We start from the raw sequence: 24512 nt of genomic DNA on the forward strand, positions 1-24512 counted from the left end.
GACTTTTTTTCCTCTCGCTGGTGATCTATTTAAGCAAAAGTTATTGGAGCAAAAGGCGTTTCTTGGGGAATTAATGATTGTGTGGGAGGAGTTGATAACCTAAAGTAGAAGTGAGGGCCATCTATCCCAGCCCATCATTAGTCTCCAGAAAATGCCCTGTACTCAAAACGCTGATTTTTTTTATCTTTTTAATATTTTTGATTGTTCTTTATTTTTATTTTTTTTTTAGTGCAAAAGATAAAGAGCATTACCAATTTGTTGTCTGTGTTTTTAACGATCCTCAGATACTGTGCTGGTACTTATTTAATCTGTTTTAACCTGGTAGATTGATGACATACTAAGCAGTGCTTAAAAACTTGACAAATAATAATAATAATGTATGGACCATTTATCAAGAATTAATGCCTCTCCACTAGCCACTTGGAGTATTTTGCATTTGTTAGTATTTTATTAATTTGATATTTATTAGCCTCCTGAGGGCTAAAATTGAAGTGTTACTTTGCTGTCAGTGATAAGGCGACTGAAAAGTGAAAACCACTATAAACAGAATATTTATGGTACCATTCTGTTTATGCTTAATCCCTTGCAACTTGAAAAGTGGGGGGTTATGTTTTCTGGCAGGCATTGCTGTGATAGTAACTCCTTATCATTGAAAAGGGAAGTTAATTGAGCTGTGGATACCAGGACTGAGACATGGGCAATGGGAAGTGGTTCCAATCCTGTTGCTGCCATTGATGCATCCTATGGCCATGAGCAAGTCCTTTAATTTCTCCCTGCCTTGGTTTCTCAATGCATGTTGCATTTAACTGCTTAACTAGTGTTTGCATATTGTTTTGAACCAGTAGCTGTCAGGAGAGCCTTTGTTGCCAAATTTGTAAATATTAACAATGGAAAAAAACTGGGGGATTTATCTGATAGTTTCCAGGGTTGGTTTCCATCGTTTGCTGTGAGATGCAGTCCCAATTTCTGCCTTTGCCTGATGATTCCTGCCAGCATAGTGAGATGGAGGCCTGTAAAATGTTAAATCTTCTAGATCAGATCTGACTACAAAATCCTATTTAGACTAATACTCTGATGTGATTGTGTTGTAATCCAGTGAATTAACAGGATGATTTTTAAAACGCAAGCTGTGTTTTGTTCAGGGAAATACTTAACCAGAATCTGTGCGGAATTGAGGAATGCAGTTGGTAAGAGTTCCCTCAAGAGGGTTTATCCTTGGTGAGCTCACCTGACAGAAACCCGTGAGATCAGTGAGAATTGACACATCCTGCTCTCCATGAGGGCAACTGAGATATGACCAAGACATGAGACACTGACACAGAGAGAAAAGAATCCAGGGAGCCACATGAGCAGATGCTTTTATATTTATGGAGCATATTCCTCCTGATATTAACTTGGTACAATACCAGTTAAAAGAACATAAAGCTGCAGTTCTGTCTTGTGACTGCTCCTTAATGTGTTTAATATCTGGCCAGCAATGGTAAAGAGACCCACACAGCCGTGGCCGGATGACCTCCTTGAGGCTGAAATCATTAATTCACATGTTTAAATCATCAGAATTAAGTAAGGGTAGATGTGAAACGGGGCTACACACACCCCTTAGAGGGAAGGGTGAATTTTTTACTTTTGGTGTTTAATGCCACGTTAGGCTGGGTTCGTTCTGCTCGTCCCCCTGGCTGTGTCAGGGCTCGTGGTTTGGTGTTGGCATCACGGCTCAGGGTCAGGCTGGATCTGTCAGCACCCTTGGTTTTGTCTCTTGGGATTGTCTGAACCATGGGTGGGTGTTATGTGGCTGTAAAATCCATTCTGTAGGATTGTTTTCTTGAGCAGAAGTTAGGCTGGCTTTAGAGCTGTAATTATTCTTTATTTATGTCTGGTTGCTTGAAACTGGCATTTTAAAGAATGACAGGTTCTGTGGTAATATAGAAATGAGAGGGGTTGAATTACATATACAGTATGTTAAGTTAATGTGGGGAGAATAATCCACATTGTGAAAATGAGAGAATCCTTCCTAGACCGACAGAAATACACACTTCTTTTTTTAGGCTTTCAGTGTAGCAGTGCAAGACTTTCAAGTGGAAAATTGTTAATTTACTATAATGAATTGAAATGTGAAAAAAACAAATATTTAGTTAATTGCCTCATAAATCTGTCTGTTACTATCAGTGAAATTAAATTGACAAACAGTTCCTTAAAATTAATTTCCACATGGCAGTGTGCAGATTTTATTTTATTCCAACCCCATTAGATATTTGTATGAAGGAAAACATAAATTTAAAGGGCGTGTGTGACAAAACACACATTTCCCACCGTGGGTTCTGAGGTTTTAATACATTCGGCGTAATGAGGAGAACTCAGCATTTGTTGTTTTCAAAGGCAATACCAGCTGAAAAGGGAAGCACAGCATAGCCTTATGATTGAATCATGTCATTGTGCTCAACTTGGGGGAGTCTTTTTGCTGCCGGGATCAGAGGGCTGGGCGTAGGATGGCGGAAGGTCACCTGTGGGTCTGGGCTCTTGGCAGGGCTGAGAGGTGGGATCTTTCAGGAGAACTAAAAACCTTTTATTTCTGGTGGGTGCCAGGATGGGAGTTCCTGCTGAGAGCAGGAGTTTGGTGTGGTCCTGGGCCAGTATTGCCCCCACAGCCACAACTTTAGCCAGTCCTGAGCCTGCTGTAGTAGCTCTTGTTGTGGAAGAAGGTGGGAAGCTGAGTGCTCTTGTGCTTTAATCACCTAATGACATTATGCCCTGTGCAGTATCAGTTTGTCAAAGTAAGTGGGGCACTACACAAAATTAAATCATTTGATATACTCCATCCTTCCAGCAGATGTAATAAGAACATCCTTTCTGACCTCTCCCAGTGACATTCAGCAGGAGGAAACTTGTCTCACCGTGTGTGACCCACTGTTCTGGAGAGGCACATAAAGATAATTCCTCCTTGCTGTGAGGTAGTCTTAAATTTCAGCTTGGTGGTTGTCATCTCAGAGGTCAGAGGTGGATGGAGGGTTGCAGGTTACAGCTGGTCTTAGGGTAAAGTTTAATGTCTGGGAGCTGGGACTCCTCAGTTTTCTTTCCTTAGCCATCTCTTCTTGAATGACTGTCATCACCTCGCTTAAACTTTCATTCCTTCAGCTGTTTGGCTTGACAGCCGTTGCTCCATCCCAGAGGTGTGATTGGGCATGGCTTGATCTGATTCCTGAAGTGCTTTAAGATCACCAAAGAAGCCAGCTAGAGGGACAAAATATTAGTGATAACAGTGACCTGTAAGACTTCAGAGGAAGGAGGTTGCAAACACATTTTCATTTAACTTTAATAATACTTTAATAATCAAAAGAAGAAATGTAATGTTTAATATTTAAACGAAATTGCATTCCCTTTCTTCTCGTGTTAAGTGAATATTAAAGCAGGATGGAAGCTAGTTTACATATTTTTACACTAGACTATTTTATTATTAAATACTAAAATGTGCTGGAGTTGGCCAGCCTCCAATGAATATGATTCAACTTACATTGCATTTTAATCTGTGCATGTTACATGGTATAATATTTCTATTAGACAAATGGCTGATGGTAGGGAATTTAAAAAGGATGCACTTTTGTTAAGTATCACATTGTGTTCTTGTTGTGAAAATAAATGGCACTCATTTGCTGATTGGCAGCAGAAGGGACAGAAATAGGATTGTGGAGTGCAAATAACTGTTATTCAGGATGCAGTAACCCATGTGTCTGGTCTTGAAAGTGCAGGGTGTCATTGGTGCTGTGGAATGTGCACCTGAGGTTCTCCGGAGATGAAAGAGCACAGGAGCTTCTGCTCTGTTTGCCTGTAATAAGTGTCAGAGCCCCTCAAAAATACCTGAGTTCTCCTCTCCCGTGTTCATATAAGAGAATCTTCTTCAACCAGTGATGTTTTCAGACGTGATGTGAGCAGTAAACCTCCTTTGAGTTAAGACAGATTTTCAGATGAGTTGTGCCACTCCTTGCCACGGCCTACTCTTGTTTGAGGGCATTTTTTGGAGAAGAGTCTTGTATAGGTCCTAAATATAAATGCACCTGCTCCTTTGTACTTAACTCATGTGCCCAGGTTGTCTCAGGGCAGTGGCAGCATTTTGGAGGCTGCTTTGCCCTGTTCCCAGGGGCTTTGCTGGGCCTGGTGCCCGTTGGCAGAGGCAGCAGGGGTTAACCAGAGCTGTGGGCTCACCTCCTTCTGGGAGCCTGGCCTTAAGTGGCCTTGTTCTCTTCATGGTGATGTTTCAGTCATTCATGAAGTCTGTTGAAGATGTGAGGTTTCAAACACACTCAGAACGTAATTGCGGAGACAGATTCAGTTTCTGTTTGGCTCTGGGGAGCTGCAGTGCTGGGATAATCATTTGCATCACACCCACCTTAAAAATTCAAGTAATTTCAGACATGAGTTTGTAGTTTTAGCCAGTCTAAATAACATTTTTTGCTATGATTTTACTCCGTCTGAAGAAGTATTTTACAATATTAAGTGCTCATTTTTAGCTTTCAGCTCCCAGAGCATATTTCAAACCTCTGTAACACCTACATGCCATATCCCTAATTGCACAGCATTCCCTTGTCGAGTTAAATTTAAGGGTGTTGCTTTTTTTCGGGGAGCACGTTACATTTGGTTTACTTTTTCTCTGTGACAGGGTCAGTGATCTGCTGCCTGGTGTGTGTGTGTGTGTGTCCGTGTCAGTGCTTATTGTGGTGTAGAGGCAAATTTGATTGTTCCCCAGTCTGGTGGTTGAGGTTTCACGTGTACAATCTATGACACCACTAGAACAAAATAAATATGTGTATGTGAGTGGTCTTTAGCTCAAGGTGATAATGGCCTGTGGGGTAGATTAGGAAACTTATTTGGCTTCATAGAAATCTCACTTGATTTCTGTTGTTTTGGGTTTTTTTAAGACATTCGTACATTTTGTTTATTTGCCTTTGTCAACCAGGAAATCTCTGCAGTCAGGATCAGTTTTAAGTAATGACCATAGAAGTTCTGTGGCTCTGGTATGTGCTGATTTGTACTTGGGAGTTTTAAACTCTTGACACTGGTTAAAAAGTCTCTGTTTAGCTTGAGGAATATAACAGAAAATCTAGTTTATACCAAAGAGTTGCTGAGGCTTAGAGCTGGCTGTGTTTTGAGACCTGGCTTTTTTGTCATTATTAAATGGCTTGGTCCCATCCAGCCCCCTTTGAATTCACTGGGAAAATTGCCAGTGGCATCAGCTGAAGTTGAACTATGCCCTTCGAGAGGATGTAAACCTCAGCAATGCTGATGAACTTTGTGCTGGTTTGGTTAAATTATTTTGTCATACTTTACGCTGTGTTTATGAATGAGGAATAAACATGTTATGTTTGATGAAGGCATGAACAGTATTTGTTATAGATTATCTTCCTCACTAGAAGCCAAAGATGATGATAATCCATTGACCTGCTGACTCTGAATATAGTTAGGAAAAATAAGCACCAAATATTATTATTTCCTTCTAGGCTGTGTGTGACAGGCACCTTGTTTCTGTGAGGCTTTTTAGGGTCTGGTGGAAGAAGGCTGAAAATTCAGAGTTTGAAATGTTCTAGCTCCTTTCCATCCTGATGAGCACTAGGTCTTATGAAGCTACAAGATCATTGAATCTCCTGCAACTTGGTAGTGCCCAAGATGAGCAATACGTTTCATAACAGCATCAAAAAGGGGATGCAGGTGGACTTGAATTTGAGAGGACCTTCCATTTATTTGACCATCTCTGTCCTCTCCTCTGGTTCTACCAAAACACATGGAGGCAATTTTATGGGATTTCAATGGAGGGAAGAATCATTTATGTAAACGATAATTTCTTTAGCCAGACAATGTCCTGAACAACAAGCAATTAACTTATATTTGGCTTACAATATCATTTTTTGTGCACTGGAGTCTGAATCAGCCTGAATGTGTGCACTGCTCACCGAGACCTGTGTGAACTTCTCCCTCAGTCTGAAAGTGATGAATGAAATAGTCATCCTACTGAATCCTTCTTTTTCCTGTGGTGGTGTTCTTCAGCACATGTTAAGTTTGAGAACATGTGGTTACAGAGCTGCCCAGCATGTGAAAGTGCTCAAGGGAGCAGAGGTGCCTGTTAGTAAATGAACACATTTATTAGAGCTGTAGGAGCACACAGAAGCAATAAAATGCCCAAGCAGCTGATTCTGCTGATTCACCTGTACCCAAAAGTTGTGTTCATCAGTTATTGTTTCTGACTCTTTTAAAAAACAGGATTTATTTCTGTCTATTCTGTCATCTCTTGCAGATCATTAAGTTTCAAGCAAATACAAACATGTGGACTCCATTTTTAAGAAAACATCCTACAGGTCCTCAGGAAGTTTTGAGTGGCAGCATTAAAAAAAAAATCAAAATCATAATCATGAGAAAAGATACAGACAAAACTTGAGTTCCAAAATGGTTTTTTTGGCTCAGGTGTAAGAATTCAATCTGTCCACATTAGGTGATAAGTTAAAGATTTTGAGTTTCTATGCTTTAAAATGCATTTTAATCTTTGAAAATGGTACATGTACAAAAATAAATGGTGTTCAGGTGAAGGAAAACCAGACTGTAACAGGCACTGTCAGAAGGTTTTTATTGATTCAAATTAGTGTTATGTCTTGGGAGTAATACATGTAAAATACACTCTTTGTAGCAGTACTGTGCCACGTTTGCTATTAATGTGTATGAAGAATAATGCAGAGCATGCAACTAAACACAACTTATATTCACCCTTAGTGCATTAATACACAGAGTGCTGGTGCTGATGGACAGGTGAGATGTGATGGCAGCAAGGAGGCTGTTAAAAGGTGTCTCTGAAACACAGTACATGTTTGTGCAAAGGCTTCAGGCCTTCATTGCCTTCAGTGAATTTTATAGAAACATCAGATCCCGGGACAGATCGAAATTTTAAAAAAAGCAAACAAAAACAGATAAAAACAAGCAAACCAAAACCCCAACAAGCAAAAACCCCAACAAAAACAAACAAATAAAAAAATAAACAAACCAAAAGCCAACAACAACAACAACGAAACCCCAAACCAAAACACCATTTAGAAATATGTTATATTCTGTTAAACCCAGGCAATGAAATGGAGAGTTAAGGTTGAACCTCCTTTCCTATTCAACCCCCTCGTAGTAATCAGTCCCCTTAGGGTCACAACACATTATCCATCCAATAAAGCTCCCTAATCCAGCTCTAGTGTCCTGAATGTAATTCGTTTGATGCCAAAAATGCTCTTTAATTTCACATTTCTGTAAGTTTGTTAGAGTTTATCGGTGGTTTATTGCAAGTCATGACTAGAATACTGGACTCCAATTGTTTCTGGGAAGTTGGTATCAATCCCTTAATGTGCATTCATTTATTTAAAGATAAAAAAATTACTGCAAAAATAACCCCATAATGTTATCTTAGCCAGCTCTTTTCTTTATGAATCAGATGTTTACTCTTAGAAATACCACATGTTGGAAAGCTGTTTTATGTGACTGATGTTCTAATGACTGTTTGTCTTTTATGTCCTTCTGAAGATGTGGTTATAACCATTTTTCTCTTTAGGCTCCTTTCCCCCTCCTCTTTTCTTTCAGTTTTGCTTTTGTTTCTCTTACTGCAAATTTGAACTGACAAGAAGGCTGTAATAGGACTCCAAAACATACCTTGAACACACATTGTTAAGCAAATTACAATTGCTGATGTCATTTACACGTGTTGCCTTTCAAAGGATGAACATGTTCATTTAATTTGCTTTTTAAATATCCATAACAGTGTCCCCAAGCATTTTAATAAAACAGAAACAGTTAATTGTTGCCGAATAAGGGTACCCAAATATAGTGATCTTCAGCTTGCATTTAAATGTCTCTGACAGCACTTCTCCCTTGAAGAGAAAATTGTGTAAATTGCCAGTTATTATATTTTTTAATAAATAAGTCTTGACTCTGTTTCTCTTTTCTTTCCCCACCCCTCTGCAATGCTGTTCAACAGCCATACTTTCAGTGGGACCATTTCTATTACAGAGTGATTGAGCTCTGATTTACACATCAATTACCCAACTTCATGGAGATTTTCATGCTCCCCTAGCTGACATCAATGAAGCATAACTGCGTAAGCGCTTTATTTCATCCCCCTTTTTGATAACTCAGACTGATAACTAATCATATTGAAAGACAATGTGCTATGATACAGGAAACAATAAATGCTCCCCTTTGAAACCTCATCTGTTCTTTATATGCTTACTATTCAGGAAGCTTATCTCTGCCATCCATTCCCCCAGAATCGTGCTTTCCAAATTCACGCTCAGGGAAGGTTTGGAGCTGCGTAGTACTAAAAACAGGGCAAAACTGAGGTAAAAAAAAAATTTTCTAGGTGCTTGACATGTGTGGGAATAACTAAAAAGAGTGAGGAACATGACAAATACTAGACAACCCCTTAGCTTACATTTCCATAATTCACCCAGGGGTCTCTTGGGCATTATTTTCTTTTCTTTAATTTTCTGTATTCTCTGTTAAATCTGCTACAGGAATGGCATTGCTTTTAATGCAAATTGTAAGATTTAGTTCGTGTGGATAGATAACCAGTGACCATCTCAAGTGCTTCTCTACAAGAACTGTTGAACATCAAAGACAGAATATTCTATATTTTAAAATAAATCATTTATCTTGAAGTGCAGTGATAGATATGTTCTGTGCTAGATACTCTCAGTAACTATTCAGGCTATGAAAAGGAAGACAACATTAAAGTAAACATTAAATATGAAAGATACTAAGAACTTGTAAAGCTATTCTTGCTATGGCTTGATTTGTCTCTGTCAAGTAGGAAAGTTACCAGGACAAAGATGTAAGCTCAGTGGTAATAAACAGAGGAAGATTTTTGCTATTTTAAGTGTGGTAGTGCTTATATTGTTTATCATTAGTGAAACAAAGACTTCAGATCAGCAGGGAAGATATGTTAAGTTGGCCATATTTCTGCCTAAATATCAGATTTTGAAATTCCTCTCATTTACTTAATACATTTTATGACCCGTGATGAAATTTAAGACCCGAGGCTGCTTTTTCTCTTCTCCTTTCTTTTTTTCATTTGGAATAAATGCATTAAATTACCAGTGTTTATCCTGGGAGAATCTGCATAGAGGGAGGAAGGCAGTTTTTCTTCCTTTGTACAGAGCTGTGGTACTCTGCTTTTACGTGAAATCAGTGGAGTTACGGTGAGATAAAACTGGAATTATGTAGAGGTGAATTCCCACTGTAATGCATTCATTGGAAGTAGTCTTTCACCTGGTCTGATTGCCAGGTGAAATGCTTTTTGCCTTACATTCTAAAATCACATTGAAGAAGAATTGCACAGGCGTGGAAAAGCAAGGATGTGTTTGAAGCGCGGGGGATACCCTCAGTGACCTGAGTTGGATTTCTCCTGCAAATTAAACGTACTCGTGAGTGGGTTTTGACTTGGGATGTTTAATACCTTGGGCAGGAGTGTGAGTTAGCTTTTGAGGAAGCCCAGTTTCTGAGTTTACTTCTCCCACTTCCTGAGTACTTGTGGGCAGAGTGAAAACTATGAAGCAACAACCTTGGGAAAGGACTTGGAGTTCTCAAATTCGTATCGTTTTATATCCACTGTGTCTTAGTTTAGAAGCTTGTGTTTATTTCTTGCTTCCACAAATTACAAACATTTCAGTTTGAGAACGTCTTTCATCATTTAGGCATAGCTGATATTTTAAGGGGGGGGTGGAACTAGTACAGGGAAATGTTTGATTTGATGTAGTGTGCGTTTCTGTGAATTGAGACATGTTATTGAGAACAGCAACTACTTCTTCCTTAAATTGTGGATAAATGCTGGCTTTTTTGAATGTCACTCATTTATTCTCGTGGATGTAATCTGTCACTGCTATAAAGCCTCTCTGCTCCTGCTTTTTTTATTGATTCTTTCCCTATTGGGCTCTTGTTGTTTTGACTGAATCAACAGAGCCGTGTTCTGTTCTCATTCATGGTTCGTCTGCAACATGAGGTGTTTGATCATTTTTCTCTCTTCTACTTTTTTCTCAGTATCACAGAGACTACTCCTTCAAACTTGTCTGGTCTGACTTCTTTCTTCTGCTCCTCCTCCAGTCTTTCAGGCTCTTTCCTAGTCTTCTGTGCTTTGGGAGACTTCTGTGGCTTTAGTTAGCACAACTTTGAAAATAAACCCCAAACGCTAGGGCTCAGCCTTTAGCTGTTGGTCTCATTTCATCAGCTTTCCTTTAACTCTTCCCTATAACCTCTTACTTTGTTGCAGTCTGTCCTGAAAGGTTTTTTCTTTTTCCTGCAGATCTTTTGCGCCCCATCCTCTCGCTTTCACCACAGATGACTGCACTGTACTTTCCAGTGCCCCAAATTTTATTCTCCTCCTGGTTCTCCTTTTTGTAGCCAGCGCTCGCCTGACTTTCATCTCTTATCGCCAGATCCACATTTTTAGCTTCCAGTCCAAAACCATGTGTGCATGTCTGTTATCTTTTTGTCTTAATATAACCTCCTTCTGCCTCAGCCACCTCCTCCTCTTCTGTGTTCTCCAGGGACTGGGCTGGATTGTCCCCATTGAGGGCTGCAGTGGGGGTGAAGGCGCAGCTCTGCTGTCCTTGCTGACACCCTGCAGGCTCACACAGGCCAAGCACCTGGCAGCAGGGGTCACGGGGCACCATGTCACAGGGCATCAGAATCAGAATCATTAGGCTGGCAGAGAACTCCAGGGTCATCAAGTCCAACCCAACCCTAACCTCAACTAAACCCTGGCACCCATTGCCACATCCAGTCTTTTCTTAAACACGTCCAGAGATGGTGACTCCACCCCCTCCCCAGGTAGACCTTTCCAATACTTTATTACCCTTTCTGTAAAAAACTTTTCCCTGGTATCTGGCCTGTATTTCCCTTGGCACAGCTGAAGACTGCTCACCTCTGTCCTTTAGGGTGCCCATAGCCGAGGAGAATGGGAAATGGGGATGTGTGCTGCTCTGCTTGCAAAGCGTTAAATATTTCCCTATGCTGTTATTCAAAATGCATTTGCAGCCTTACCCCAGTGTTAACATAACAAAGCAACATTGCAGTTGTAGTTGCTGTTCTGTCTGCCATATCCAGCACACTGCAATTTGTAGGTTGGTGGTCTCGTGTGCTCTTGTCTTACTGCTCACCATTCCTGATCTTCTCAGATTTCTGTACAGGCTTCCCCATTCAAATTCGATTATTAATCTAATAAGTGGCGACAAAACAATAGAGCTCTCATATTTAAACTGCACTGTCATGTAGTAGTTACTGTATCTAGGGAACTGCCCTCTCAGATACAGTGCATATTGTGGCCTACAGCTGTTTTCTTCTATATCTCTTTCGTAAAATGTTTACGAAAGTCTGTATTGTGATATCCTGCTCTCCTGGCTTTAGAGGAGTCATGAAGAATTTCTCACACCAGTGAGACAGACTGAACTCTGATGTTCCCCACAGTATCTGACTATAGTTTTCACTGACACCTTCACCACTAATCACATATCTGTATTTCACAGAACATTAGTTAAGCTAAAAATTAAACATAAGTCCCAGAGATTGCATTGTGGCCGCAATAAGAATTTCTGGAGGGCATCCCATTAGGTTCTCAGTGCACTGCAGCCTTAAGATCTAATCAGCATCCCCCTTTGAATTCCACGGAACCCAAATAAGTTGTTATCCTAATCTGTGTATGATCTTACAATATTTGACTTCCCGTGGCCACAATCAGCGCCGTGTCAAGCATTCTCAGAGCAAAAGTACATTTGCAGAGAAATAAACCAAGTAATGGACCTGGCAGGATGAACAACCACTTCCTTTTGCATAGGTACTTTGTACGCTTGAGGCTGCTGCGTGGCTCTGCCGGTAGGAAGTTCAAAATGCAGCTTTAATTTTATTCCTTTTTGGTTTTGCTCTCACGAGAAAATATATGATAGTGGGATTTGGACTGAAGCAGAGGGAACAATTTACTCAGGGTTTTGCTTGTGTTGTACCGTGGATTCTCAGAGTTTTGTAGTTGGTAAACGTTGGGATCTAGGGCTGGGTGTGTGCCTTGGTACTCACCTCTTGGGTGCCTGAAATTTAAATCTTTCATAAACACAACAAAAGAGAAACACTTCCCTGTGTTGTGTTGGAAAAATAGTGTGTTTTCAAACTTTCACTGCTAACATTCTAAACACTGTGTTAGCTTAAGTTAATGTCTTTTAAAGTGATTATGCCACTTTGAATTATGCCAGTGCTGTTTTCATAGTTTCTGAATTTGTGGTTTTGTAATGTGTCATAAAGCATATCTTAGCAGTCTTAGGGTCTTTGCTGCTTTTTCTCAGATAGGATATGGCATAATGCCTCACTTGGTTTCCTAAATACTTTGCATGCTTGTGACCTGAGCTGGCTTTTAGATAACAAAATGCTGTAACCTGACATGAAGGGTGAGATGTGTTGTGTGCTGCACCCTCTGATCTCCGTGTTCAGTGGCCACGCTTTGATTTGAATGTGCCCAGTGTTTCACCCCGAAACCCCGGGCTGAGGAAACCATTGGGAAGCTGTAAAATGCAGCTCTAACTTTCATGAATAATTCTTTCTGAAGTGAGTGCTGGCAGTCCTGGGATGGGAGTGCTTCCATAGCAAACATTGCTTATGCAGGATAGAAAATCTTGCTGCAGACCACATCAGGGAGACTGTAGCTTCACCATGACCTGATCTTGCTGAAGAGTCTCACAGTCTGTGGGTCAAACTGCCAGAGAAATCTCTGGAAAGATCCCCTGTGAGAGGGATAAATGCAGTGTGTTCCTACTGCTCCTGGGCTGGATTATTTCTGGGTTAACCCCACCCCAACTCCAGCAAAGCTGTGGGGAGAGATGGAATCAGCCCTGGCCTCATCTTTGGGTGCCAGTTGAGGAAACAGCTTGCATTCACTCCCACATTTGTGGATTTTAATCTTGATTTAGGATATGAAAGGAAGGGATATTCCCCCCTTCACCTTTTAGTGAACAGGTTGCTTGTGATTTACAGTGTTGCCTTAGCAGTGTGGTCGTGTAGAATAGTAAAGTGACTGTCCTTCCAACAATTTCCCTTCTGTCTCCCTCAGGAAACCAGCAAGCAGTGCTATACCTTCTGCAAAAATACACCATGGATTGTAACAGTGCTCTGGAGCTTGCTCTTGGTGTTAGTGATGTCAGTACGTCAGGAGGTGTTATAAACAATTAAATTAAATACAACAAAACATGGCATATTTTCAGCCTTCTAATTTGTAGAGGGAAAATGTGGATGGGAATCATTCAGCTCAGCCTATGTAGGTGGCTTTGCATTCAGTTTACAAGCCATAATCAAGCCTTATTCAACCCAAGTCTGAGTGGTCTTGAATTGCTTAAACCAATTATTAATTCATATTTTTTTATTTAGAAATCTCATTGTGGCATGTCTTTTTTTTTTTTCTTTCTTTCTTTCTTTTCCTTTCCTGTACAAAAACAAGTGTGTAAGTGTAAGGCTGCGTGGAGTCATCAGGCAACAGACATATGCTTTCCTGTGCTCTCCACAGGGCTTGCAGGTTCAAACACAACCTGCCTGAATCATAAGAACTTTAATTGAGTAGATAAAGAGGTCCTCATAATTATAAACTGCAGTAGGTATAACAAGAGGCTAAATACATAGCTGTGGTTTTAATTAGCTGGTGCTTCAAATTAGTAATTGTGGTTTCACTCAGAAATCAGTGACTTTATACACTGTTAAAGCCTCATCACTGTGCAGTTCATTCCTCATTATATCTCTCGGTGTGAAGCTTTCAATACAACATCACGCTGAGCTAAAAAGGCAAAAGTTGTAGATATTTGGTTATCTTCCAAGTGCAGTGGAGCTCTGTGGAGATTTAATTCATTCTCGGCGGAGGCAGGAGAATTTAAGTGTTCTTTGTTACAGCTGGAATGTGTGTGTTTGTATGTGAGCATCTGCACATGCAGGCTGTGTGTGCATGCACGGGATCTATCGGGGAGCTCGTGCTTGCTGCAGATAACATCAGGGCAGGCACCGAATCTGCTATTCAAATTGTCATCTGGAATTCGGGAGCTAATTAACTGACACAAAGCAGAGCCAAAAGCCTCCTAACAAATCAAACGCGGGCTGAAAGCGCAGAAGTGTCCCTTAATGCTTGTCACATGAGAGGTTGTCAGTGCACGTTGAAGTCTGCATCTTCTCCTTTCCTCTTCCCTTTGCTGTTTTTCCCCCTCTCCTTCAGGGTTTTAATTATATCTCTTCCCTCGGAGGAGCAGGAGGTAGTTTGCAGAGCCAAGAGACCAAAGTACTCCAGGGTTATTCAGGGGAGAAGTGAATGTGGTCTCTCAGCCTGTCATCGAGGTGGCAGGTGCACAAAGCAAGCTGACACGCAGATAAGTGCCACTCACCGTTGCTGCACCGAGGTGCTAGATCCTTTCCTGTGTTTGTCTGGAGAATTATCTGATACTGGAATCAACTGTCCTAAAATCCCTTCCAGCAGCCTGCTGCTACAAAACACTTCTTAACCCCTCCTTGACATCTACAATGAAGCCATACATAAATTTTAACAAGAAGTGGGACAGAATTAGGCGGTCTAAATCACGGGAGGCTGAACTGGAGCCTTGGGATGGATGTTTGGTGTCATGGATTTGTGGATGTTGCTGTGCTTCCTTGCCTTCACATTTGCTTTCCCTGCACAGACCCGTGCTTTGTGGGCACGTGTGTGCAGGTGCACGTGTGTCTAAGTTCGTACAAGGATGTCAAAATGTATTTTATTCTTCTGCATAATGCTCTGTTAATTGGCAAATAATATTTTCATTGTTTCACTGAAGCACTTTCCATTTTAAAATTGCTCTGACCGCCCTACTGCCCAATTTTGCGTAGTTGTGCGATTCCAGATTTATATTTGGGAAAACTATTCAGTGGCTGTTGCTTTCAGAGTTGTCCTCAGGAGCTGCGTTGTTTCTGATGTTTTGTTGCTATTACTGATAATAATAAAAAACATGTAACAAAATTATGGGGGAAATAATGTGTTGTCATTTTTGTCTTTCTGCAGTCACTATGAGCAAGACCGGAGTGCACTTAAGCGGAAGGAATGGGAGAGAAGAAACCAAGAAGTCCAGCAAGATGAAGATCTCTTTGCTTCAGGTTTTAACCTCTTTGGGGAACCCTACAAGGTAAATTACATTGTAATGTTTTGCATTTTCAGAATGTCTTGCACAAATACAAATTGAGCCCATCATCACCTTTAAGAAATGGAAGTATTGCATCTGCCTTGGTACTTACACTCTTGAATACACTGATTATCCAAATCAGCACATGGCAGCAGGGCAAGCTGAATGTGATGCCCAGGTTGCATTGGCAGAATCAGGAGTTTTGGTTTCAGTCCAGTTCAAGATTTCATCCTCTTACCGCACAGCAAAGCCCTGCAGCAGAAGTATGTGCAGCTGGTATTTCTACAGGTGGGTTTGTACCTACAAAGCTAATGCTTTCATTTTTAGGAAAAAAATCCATCTGAGCTGTTAAAACCAATGTCTTCTCTATAAATAATCACAGAATCACCAGGCTGAAAGAGACCTTCAAGATCATCCAGTCCAACCCAGCCCCAACACCTCAACTAAACCATGGCACCAAGTGCCACATCCAGTTTTTCTTTAAGCACATCCAGGGATGGTGACTCCACCACCTCCCTGGATCATTCCAGTACTTTATCACTCTTTTAATGAGTCCATAATCTTTCTTGTGCAATCATAACCATCCAAAGAAGTCTTTTGGGAGGCTGAATCTTTGGGGAGAATAACAAGGGTATGAAAGGGACTTTTGTCACACGTCTTATTCTCTCTAAGGAGCTTTGCTGCCTGAGATTTTCATCACCAAGGGATGTCCCCCTTTATGATTTCTGCTGCTTTGATTTTCAGTGAGACATTCCCTAAAGAATTCATCAGAATGTAAATTTCCGTATCTCTTTCTCCTCCCAATCAGTGCCATCCATTGAAAGGCCACCACTTCATCTTTCCATTTTACATTGTTAGCAGCTGTAAGGGAGGATGAGGGCTCTTTGAAAATCACCCAAAAAGGAGGAGAAAAGGCTGCCATTATTATCAGATGGTGTCTAATAATTATAGACTAGGGAAGTGTGATGGATGCACTCGACTCCTGGCTGTGCTTTGGTTCAGGCTGGCTGAGGAGCAACAGGCCTTTCTTCCTTGGCATGAACCTGCCAGCTGGAAACCCCCGGCTCGTGTTCAGGGGAGTGAAGGTGTCTTGACAAATATTTCAGAAGGTGGAAGATAACCAAAGTACAGAACAAGATATCGGAGCTGAAGTGAAGATGTCTGCCTTGTCTGTTCTATTGATTAGCAGCCAGCTACTTTACCCTGTAAATATTGCCACCAGGATGAGCCTGGTTTGATCTCTGCACTGCACCCCAGGTGACCCTCTGCTTGAGCAGGGATGACTCTCAGGGGTGAAGATTCCTTCCTTGCCCAAGGCTGAGAGACCCCTTACCCGTGACAGATTTGCTGAATTAATCCTATGGAACGTTACTAGTCCATGTAGCTACTCAATATTATTGTAAATATTGCATGGATAATTCCATTAGACTAATGTAAGCAGTCATCTGGATTTCAGGAGGCAGACCAGGATGCAAAACACTGCAAAATTTTTTGGCAAGAACTAAAATCATACACCACCAATATCTATTGTGTGTATTATAAGAATGACGGTGTCTGATTTTAGGTCTATTTAGTGTGTGTGTATTTGCACCAAGTGTACACAGAGCATGTGGTTTCTTTTCACAAACTGAATGACTAAAAAGCCAAAAATTATCCTGATGGTCTTTCTGGGCAAGTTTTTTTTTTTTTTTTTTTAGTTGCTTTTCGCCTACTTGGCAGAGAAGTTTGTAAACTTTGTGTGATAAGGCAAAATATAATACAGTACTACCCTAAAAAAGCATTATAATTTTAGATTGGGAAAGATAAAAATTGAGAGGAAATTGCATGCAAAAGGAGTCTAGTTAGTTAAATCAGTCTGAAATTTGAAGAAAAAGGTAGAAGAAAACTGAATAGGAAAGCTAGGTGTTGCCTTCACGTTACACAAGGAGGAAAAAGGGATAAAGTGATAGACCACTGTTTCCTTTTTAAGTTCTGCAGTTCTAAGACCCAGCCACAGCAGGGTTTCCTAGGCACTAATAAAAGCTGAATCTACCTCTTAGTGAATATGTAATGATTTTTATTCTTAAGTAAGTGCAAAATTAAATTCGGGGGGTTGTTTGCATTTATTCTAAAACAAAATGAAGAGACCCTGATGCGAGAACAAATATCCTGCACCTGCAGTTTGAATTCCTTCTCTATTTGGAGATGACCAGATGTTTGTGTGTTCGTGAGACTCAAGGCACACAAGAGGCTGCACTTGTCTCTTCTGGCCACACTCAGTGGGAGCAGAGGGAGATCAAACAGTGCCCAGAAAAGTTTTTTTGTGGCCTGTGATAGGCACGAGGGTTCACATCCCCACTGGGCTGGCTCTGCTGATGAGCATCAGCTCAGGGTACAGCTGGTACATTTCTGAGAGATCCGGGGGTGGGAGCTGACATGGACACTACAGTGACAAAGAGGAGGTTGAATTATGTCTTGAACGCAGGTTTCTGGACATAGGAAACATCTCTTTTTCTTTCTTTTATTCCCAGACCTAGTGTCCTTCCTTGTTTATCATTCCTTCCTCATTTGCTTCAGCAGTATCCAGAGGAGGCACTGTCAGGGGTAGGGAATACCACCACGGCTGCTTCTGAAGCTTTAAAGGGTGAACAACCGGCAGCTGTTTTAAGACTGCACTGAGAAATTGAGGATATTAAAAGCTGCACAGGGAAAGGAGCTCAGATTTTCTCTGGGAGCCTTCTGCCATGGTGTATCATGAGATGTGTGGAGTATCTGCCTTCATCTGTCATCTCTCTGCTCTGGCTGTTACAGCCTTTTCCTTTCCCTCTGTCAAATAGAACGTGGGTGTTCATTAGTTTTGGACAAATGCGTGTTTCCACACTGATTCTTTGTAGTTTACGTATGTGTGCACTTACATGAAGGGAGAGATTTATTTCTGTGGGTGTATAAAATACATTTTCCCATGCTTGTTAAAAGATAAATGTCTCCCTTTTGAAGCTCCGCTGTCTCACGGGGGAAAACAACACCTTTGGCAATGTGATGACACCCAACATTATTTTGGGAAGGTCAGGCAGGAAGGGTTGTGTTGCTCTTCAATGCAAGTGGGTTGCAGGTCCTGCCTTCAAACCCTGGTGCAACCTGCTCGTGCTTGATTTTGCAGAAGGGATCAGAGAAGGACCTGCGGTGGAACAGCAACAAACATTTGAAAAAGCGATGTCAGGAGTTTTCCTGAGAGAAGCTGTAACTTCACTACTGAATTGTTGATACCTTTTAAATGTTTTGAATCATTCAGGGATGAGTACTTTAAAAGGAAACAGTAGGAGTATTTTTGTTACTTTTCAAAGGAATTGCCTCAGAAGAGTTCAACTTGAGAAAGAGAGTCCAATGGGCAGCATTTCCATGAAATCATTTATCTTTTTCAGGTAAAGCCCCCCCCCCACGCTTTTCAAGCTTAGCATAAAAAAGATCTCAGCTTCCAATCCGTGGAGGTTAGTTTAACCATGAGGCATAAGGAAGTGAATGAATTGTGAAACCTCAAGTTTCACACAAATTTTCACAAAACACTTGTAAATGGGGACTGTAAGTTTGAGTGCATTAGTTCTTTTCTTTGTAAAACTATAATGCAGTAGCTAGCTAGCAAATTAGTCTTCCAGTAGGATTCTATTACAGGTAGCTTTTGAAAGAAATAGAAGCAGATGAAGGAAGATGTGCATTTCCTAAATTAACAGAAGCCTAGAATGAGGGGGAATGCTACTAGCCATGAGTCATAAACCAGGCATATAATTTATGCCTTGGAAAACTCAAAATGCAGCATTGCCTTGATGGCAACAAAATTGTGATGCAGCATGCTGTTCAAAAAGTAAGATGTGCAGAGGTTTTCTTTAAGAAATCAGCCAATTATCCAGCACATGGAGGTAGAAATTGTCCCCAGTCTGGAAGTAACAAAGAGCAAGCAGAAATTATGACTGGGTTTTGTGTTTCTCTTGCTGGTATCTGGGCTTGTCAGGAGTCTTGTGCTTCTTGTGAGAGCCCTGGATTTGTTGTGGAGATAAAGTAAAAACATTAATGTTATGCCTTATGTGTTAACTGCAGATAGAGCAGTGTACTACATTCCTGAGCTCATTCAGCTTGTGATGTGATGCCTAAGTCTGATCTTAGTTGTGTGTGCTCTAATTTTATTTAAGTGTAAGCCAAATTACCATTAATAGTGGGTTTTTTGCTTTACAGTCTTGTCCAAAGGCCACTGAATAGAGTAATTATCCTTCCATTGACTTCAGTAACCATTGGATATGAGCTTTAGTGTACTTAAAATACACTAAGGATGTTGAAAGTAATTTAATCTCCATGGTTTTCAGTAAATATATTTTTATTAATGTTCCCTGTAAAAGGCTATGAATAACAATAATAATACCTAACATTTATACAATGTCTTTTATCCCCAGGATGTGAACATTAGACATAAAATAGACTTAATATCAAGCAAAGTTATATTTATCATCATGTGACACGTAAAAGAAAATACATGGAGAGAATTAGGTACCTCCAGCATAAAATTATTCAAAAGATCTACTTTCAAGTTAAAACATTTTCTCTGTGAGGATCTCGACAAGAGCCATTTCTTGTGCTGGGATGTTGTAGTGTTACACTTATGATACCTTGTCAGTACCTTTGGTTTTTTTTTTTTCTAACCTGTACTTTAAATGCTCCCTGGAAGTGTTAGCTGAACCACAGAGGTGAAGGTTGGTGGTCAGGCTTTTTTTTTTGCCACTGTTATTTCCCATGTTCTATCCCGTAAGGAGTTAAAAGTGTTTGGGCAAGGAGGAAACAGAACAAGTATGTAAGTGTTTAGACTTCGAATCATAATTCCTGCTGGGCCCTTAAGCACAATGGAATCTCCTTGTTTTAAATTTGGGGGTTGAGCAGAGAAAGCCTGGTTTTGGCTGCTGCCCAAACAGCTCATTGTGCAACTCAGTTGAAGGAGACTGCTCATATACAAAGAGCTTATTCTTGGCTTAGCTAAAATATAATTTTTGCCACTAAAATGACCAACCTGGGGACTTAGTTAGTGAATTAAAGTGATTCGTGGTTCTCCAGGACTGGGATTATTAACTGTGTCAGTCAGGAGCACTGGCAAAATGTATAGAGACGGGAACAACGTTGAACAGTTAATTTTTAAATCACTGCCTCAGTGCAGTGCTAATATATGTTACAATCCCTGAGAATGAGCAAAAGGAAATTTGCATTTATTATCTTCTCTTTTTTTTAACATTTTTTATGGCATGTTCAGTGCTCTTCTCAACCTCCGACTAGTTCAGCAGTGGCTAATAGAAGTAGATATTTCAGGAGAAATCCACGCATGAATGTCTTTCATCACTCGAACTTCTCTTTAATACTTCAGGAAAATGGGATCAGGGCCATAGTAGGATCCCTCACCAAAGAACTGTGACACTCTCTAACCAAGCACTGGCTCCTAATGCTGATTTTCTCCATCTTTATGGCCTGGCCGTTGGACTGTGGCACCACTTGTTTTATTGAGTGAAAAAAACCCCTCGAAACAGAAGTAGAGTTTGGCTGTATCATGACATAACTTTGTCATTTAATTCCAGACTCTAGAAGTGAACCATCTGCTTGAACAGGAACTGTAGTTCAGCTTTGTTTTTATCCTTTGAGTCCTGTAAAGCCATGAGCATGGGGAATAAGATATTTTATTTCTCTGCTGGTCACTTCAATGGAACAGAAAGGTCAGTAGGAAGGCTGCTGCTTTGCATCTCTGTGGGGTGAGTTAGAGCAGGAAGAGAGAGGAAATCAGCTGTGTATTAATTATAGCTTCCAGCTTATTTGTCCAGCTTTTTCCAAGTGAAAGGGAAAAGGAAAAAGAAATTTTGTGCTTCAAAAGGAGGAGTGTAATATCAACGAAACAAAGATGAGCCGGTATGTATTTAATAATTACTGGAAATCAAAGAAAAGCAGGATTAAGAAATACAACCAGCCTGCAGACAGTGGAAGAATCCTGATGCTTAAGAATGTGGCAATCATGTCTGTTTATGTTCTATGAGAAAATACTTCTGAATGATCTTTTAGTTGAACCTGCTCTAGCGTGTGGTAGAAGCTTTTTCTTCTCTGGATTCAGATGGTAGATACTTCAGGTCAAACTGTACTTTCTGTGGAAAAGTAATTGAAGTTAAACTGGAGTGAAGAATTTGGTGCTATTACAGACTACCCAGCTTCTATTTATGACAGGACTGTGGGTCAAGGGGCTGATAGAGCAATAACACACTTACATCAACTGTGTGATTACAATTCAAATGCTCAGTAGCCAGTAATTGTACGTTGGTGTTTTGCACGATGTGAAATGTACAAGCCCAACGTCTCTGACAGAAACCCAGCTTATTTTGCGCCTAACATCCATAACTGATGCAATTTAAACACTTCTCGGAGAGCACATTTAAGAAAATGGGAAGCAGTAGACAAGTGTTACTGATGCAAGCCCGTTTCAAGACATTCTTTGAACACAGTTATTGATAGGTTTTTCTTACATAACATATGCAAAATGTAATTGAAATTTAATTAAATGTCAGCATGACACCATTAAACAGCTAACATTTGCCATCTTCTAAGACAACTATTCTGAGCAGTAACTTGTAAATCAGGAATTTACTCACGCTTTTCTTCTTCTTCTTCTTCTTCTTTTTGATATTTTAGACAAATAAAGGCGACGCCCTTGCAAACCGTGTCCAGAACACATTGGGAAATTATGATGAGATGAAGGATCTGTTAACCAACCACTCCAACCAGAGCCACCTTGTAGGAATCCCAAAGAATTCTGTCCCACAGACACCCATTGACAAAAATGAGCAGAACTTTTTCCCAGAACCGAGGAACAGGATGATCCCATCTCATCAGATCAGTGGCAACTCATCCACATCAATGCCTCCTCCTTCTTCGTTGTCATCCAATTCTACTTTGCTGCACGGCCACCAGAGCAGCAGGAAGTCAAGGACAGACTGGTCACGCAGCGGTCACAACTCCAGTGGGGCCCAGCCAAGCCAATCCAGTGGTCAGCAGAGCCGGACAAAGCACAGCTCTTCTCATGACCAGTCACAGGGCAGGTATGAAGATCTCTACAACTGCCAGGGTGAGCAGCACAAAAGTGGGGGGACTGAGGAAGGAAATGCTATGGCAACGTCTTCACACTCGAGGAGGCACGCTCATGCCAAGTCAGCACCTGGAGAGCACACCTACAAAGAAAACAGTCACTCCAAGTCACCCACAGAGCCCGAGTTTGTAGGCCATGGTCCTGGATCTCCGCTTCCTTCCACTTCTTTGTTAACTGCAAACAATGGTCTTTCCACTCAGAATTTCCCACCAGGACTTCACTGTAAGAACAGCATGGTCCAGCAAAAGCCCACAGCTTATGTCAGGCCCATGGATGGTCAGGACCAGGTGCCCAATGACTCACCTGAACTGAAACCCCCCATAGAAATTGAGAGTGGATATGGAAACCAGTCCTTTGGAACGCTGCTGGAAGGAAAAGTGAACACACCTAGCTCGAAGAACAAAGTACCAAAGCTCAACATTCCTCCTGTTAGTGAAGTAAGTGGTTTAAAAATATCTTCTCTCTAGTACTGCTTGAGTGTTACATTCACTAAATATTTTTCTCTGGAAATATGCAGTTGAGTTTTACTGGGATTACAGTGTAAAACATTCCTTTTCCTAGAATGTGCAGTTCGTTGTGATAGTCCCAGCAGCAATATTTAATGTAGTTTTTAAAGCACAGTTTGGAATACTAACATTTCTTGTTTATGATTAATATTAAAAGGCTAGATCTCTGTTGGGTGTAATATATGTATACCAGCTAGACTGGTTCTGGACAGGGAACTCTAATATCTCAGTTCATCTGCAATTTTCACTCCTGAATTCTCAGCTAGTAGGTAGTTTGATAGACAGATTGCTGTTTCAAACTCTGAGGAAAAATGGCAGTGTTCAAATTTCAGTGGTACTAAACAGTCCTGCCAGTAAGGAGTTTATTTGCAGAGTTTGCTAAATTCCTTTTTTTTTTTCTTTTTATTGGAATTAATGTGACTTAAGTTGTGAATAATGCTTATGAAAATGTGTCCCATTGAAGCTGTTACGCATTTTGAAGAGCTCTTAATACTGGGATTCAGTCCCAATCTCTGCAACCAGCAGTTTAAGCTGTTGAATTTTGTATTGCTGGTCAGAACAGTAGTCCTGTGAGGAACATTTTAGTTGGCTCAAATTCGTGTCCATTCCAAGCACAAATGTATAATAAGGATACGGATTGAACTATTTATATTTTTTTCTCCTAGTCTGAGTTTCTCTAAACCAGTAACCTTTGGAAGGTAGGTGTACAGTGTACATATGAGCAGAATTGCAGGATGGGTTTTACACAGCTTTCTGTTTCCCCAAAAATATTTCCCTGCTTGGTAATATTTTTATCCTAGGAATGAGGAGCGATGCATTCTTAAACCACTTTATTGCAAAAGGTCAGCTTTTTCTGTTGGAATGATTGTTTCAAGCCAATAATTTGTTTGACTATTTAAAAACTTGATGTTATTTATTAACATTCCAGGCAGCAACAAAGACTGATGTGTTTTGCAGTAGAGCTTGGAATAATTTTCTGGGAACTGCATCTGAAAACAGTAAAAGGCCTATTTATATCAAGTGGAAGCTGAGGGTTGCTTGCAGATGGCGTTTTATTAGAAAATGTATTTGTTAATAAACGTAGCTTTCTGCAAGATTACTTTACAGATGTTTCTGTTTATTTTTACCTTGGGTTAAAAATCTGCTGGTGTAGATGACTCCAGAGTCTGCTGTGATTTGTCGCAAGCATTGTTTGGCAAGTAAATAATTGCATGCAAAGGAAATAATGATGCTGCAAAAGCAGATACGTCTTTTTGCTCTTGCCATCTATTAATGCTATGAGTCAATAGAAGCACTTTAAAGTGCAGCATTAATGCAAAGTTTTTTTTCGGAAATAAAATCTACCTTTTGCAATTTGTGTCAACTGTTAAGAATGCACTTTTAATTTCTTTACTTTTTGAGTGGAATCCTGGCACTGTGAAATCGATTGAATTGTTAACAATGTTTTTTGGGTGCAAAATTTCACCCACATTCTTCTTACGTGGCTCTGGGAACCTCTGATGTGAACTGGTTTCTTTTTTTGGGGGGGGGAACATTCCTAGTTGCAAAGATGAAAAGTTGCATTGTGAATTGTTGCTACTTTAGTTTATATCCTGTGTAGTGAAAAACATAGGTGTATAGTTAATTTCATGTATGTTCAGATAAATGGTAAACTCTAGGAAATTTAGAAACGGAAGTAGATAACAATCTTAAAGCAGT

General features: G+C 40.5%; 1 protein-coding gene across 4 annotated transcripts in view; it reads left to right on the plus strand.

Moving 5' to 3' along the window:
* The window catches only part of AFF2 (ALF transcription elongation factor 2), a 328346-nt gene that overhangs the window by 70872 nt on the left and 232962 nt on the right, over positions 1-24512 (plus strand). For all 4 annotated transcript variants that reach the window (XM_066202655.1, XM_066202658.1, XM_066202656.1 and 1 more), the window contains exons 2-3: positions 15056-15176; positions 21855-22745. In XM_066202655.1, the coding sequence (XP_066058752.1) occupies positions 15056-15176; positions 21855-22745 (1012 nt within the window). The remainder of the gene's footprint in view (positions 1-15055; positions 15177-21854; positions 22746-24512) is intronic.

The sequence above is a fragment of the Chamaea fasciata genome, unplaced genomic scaffold (assembly GCF_029207755.1).
Source record: "Chamaea fasciata isolate MVZ Bird 193981 ecotype frontalis unplaced genomic scaffold, bChaFas1.0.hap1 SCAF_22, whole genome shotgun sequence".
NCBI lineage: Eukaryota > Metazoa > Chordata > Aves > Passeriformes > Sylviidae > Chamaea > Chamaea fasciata.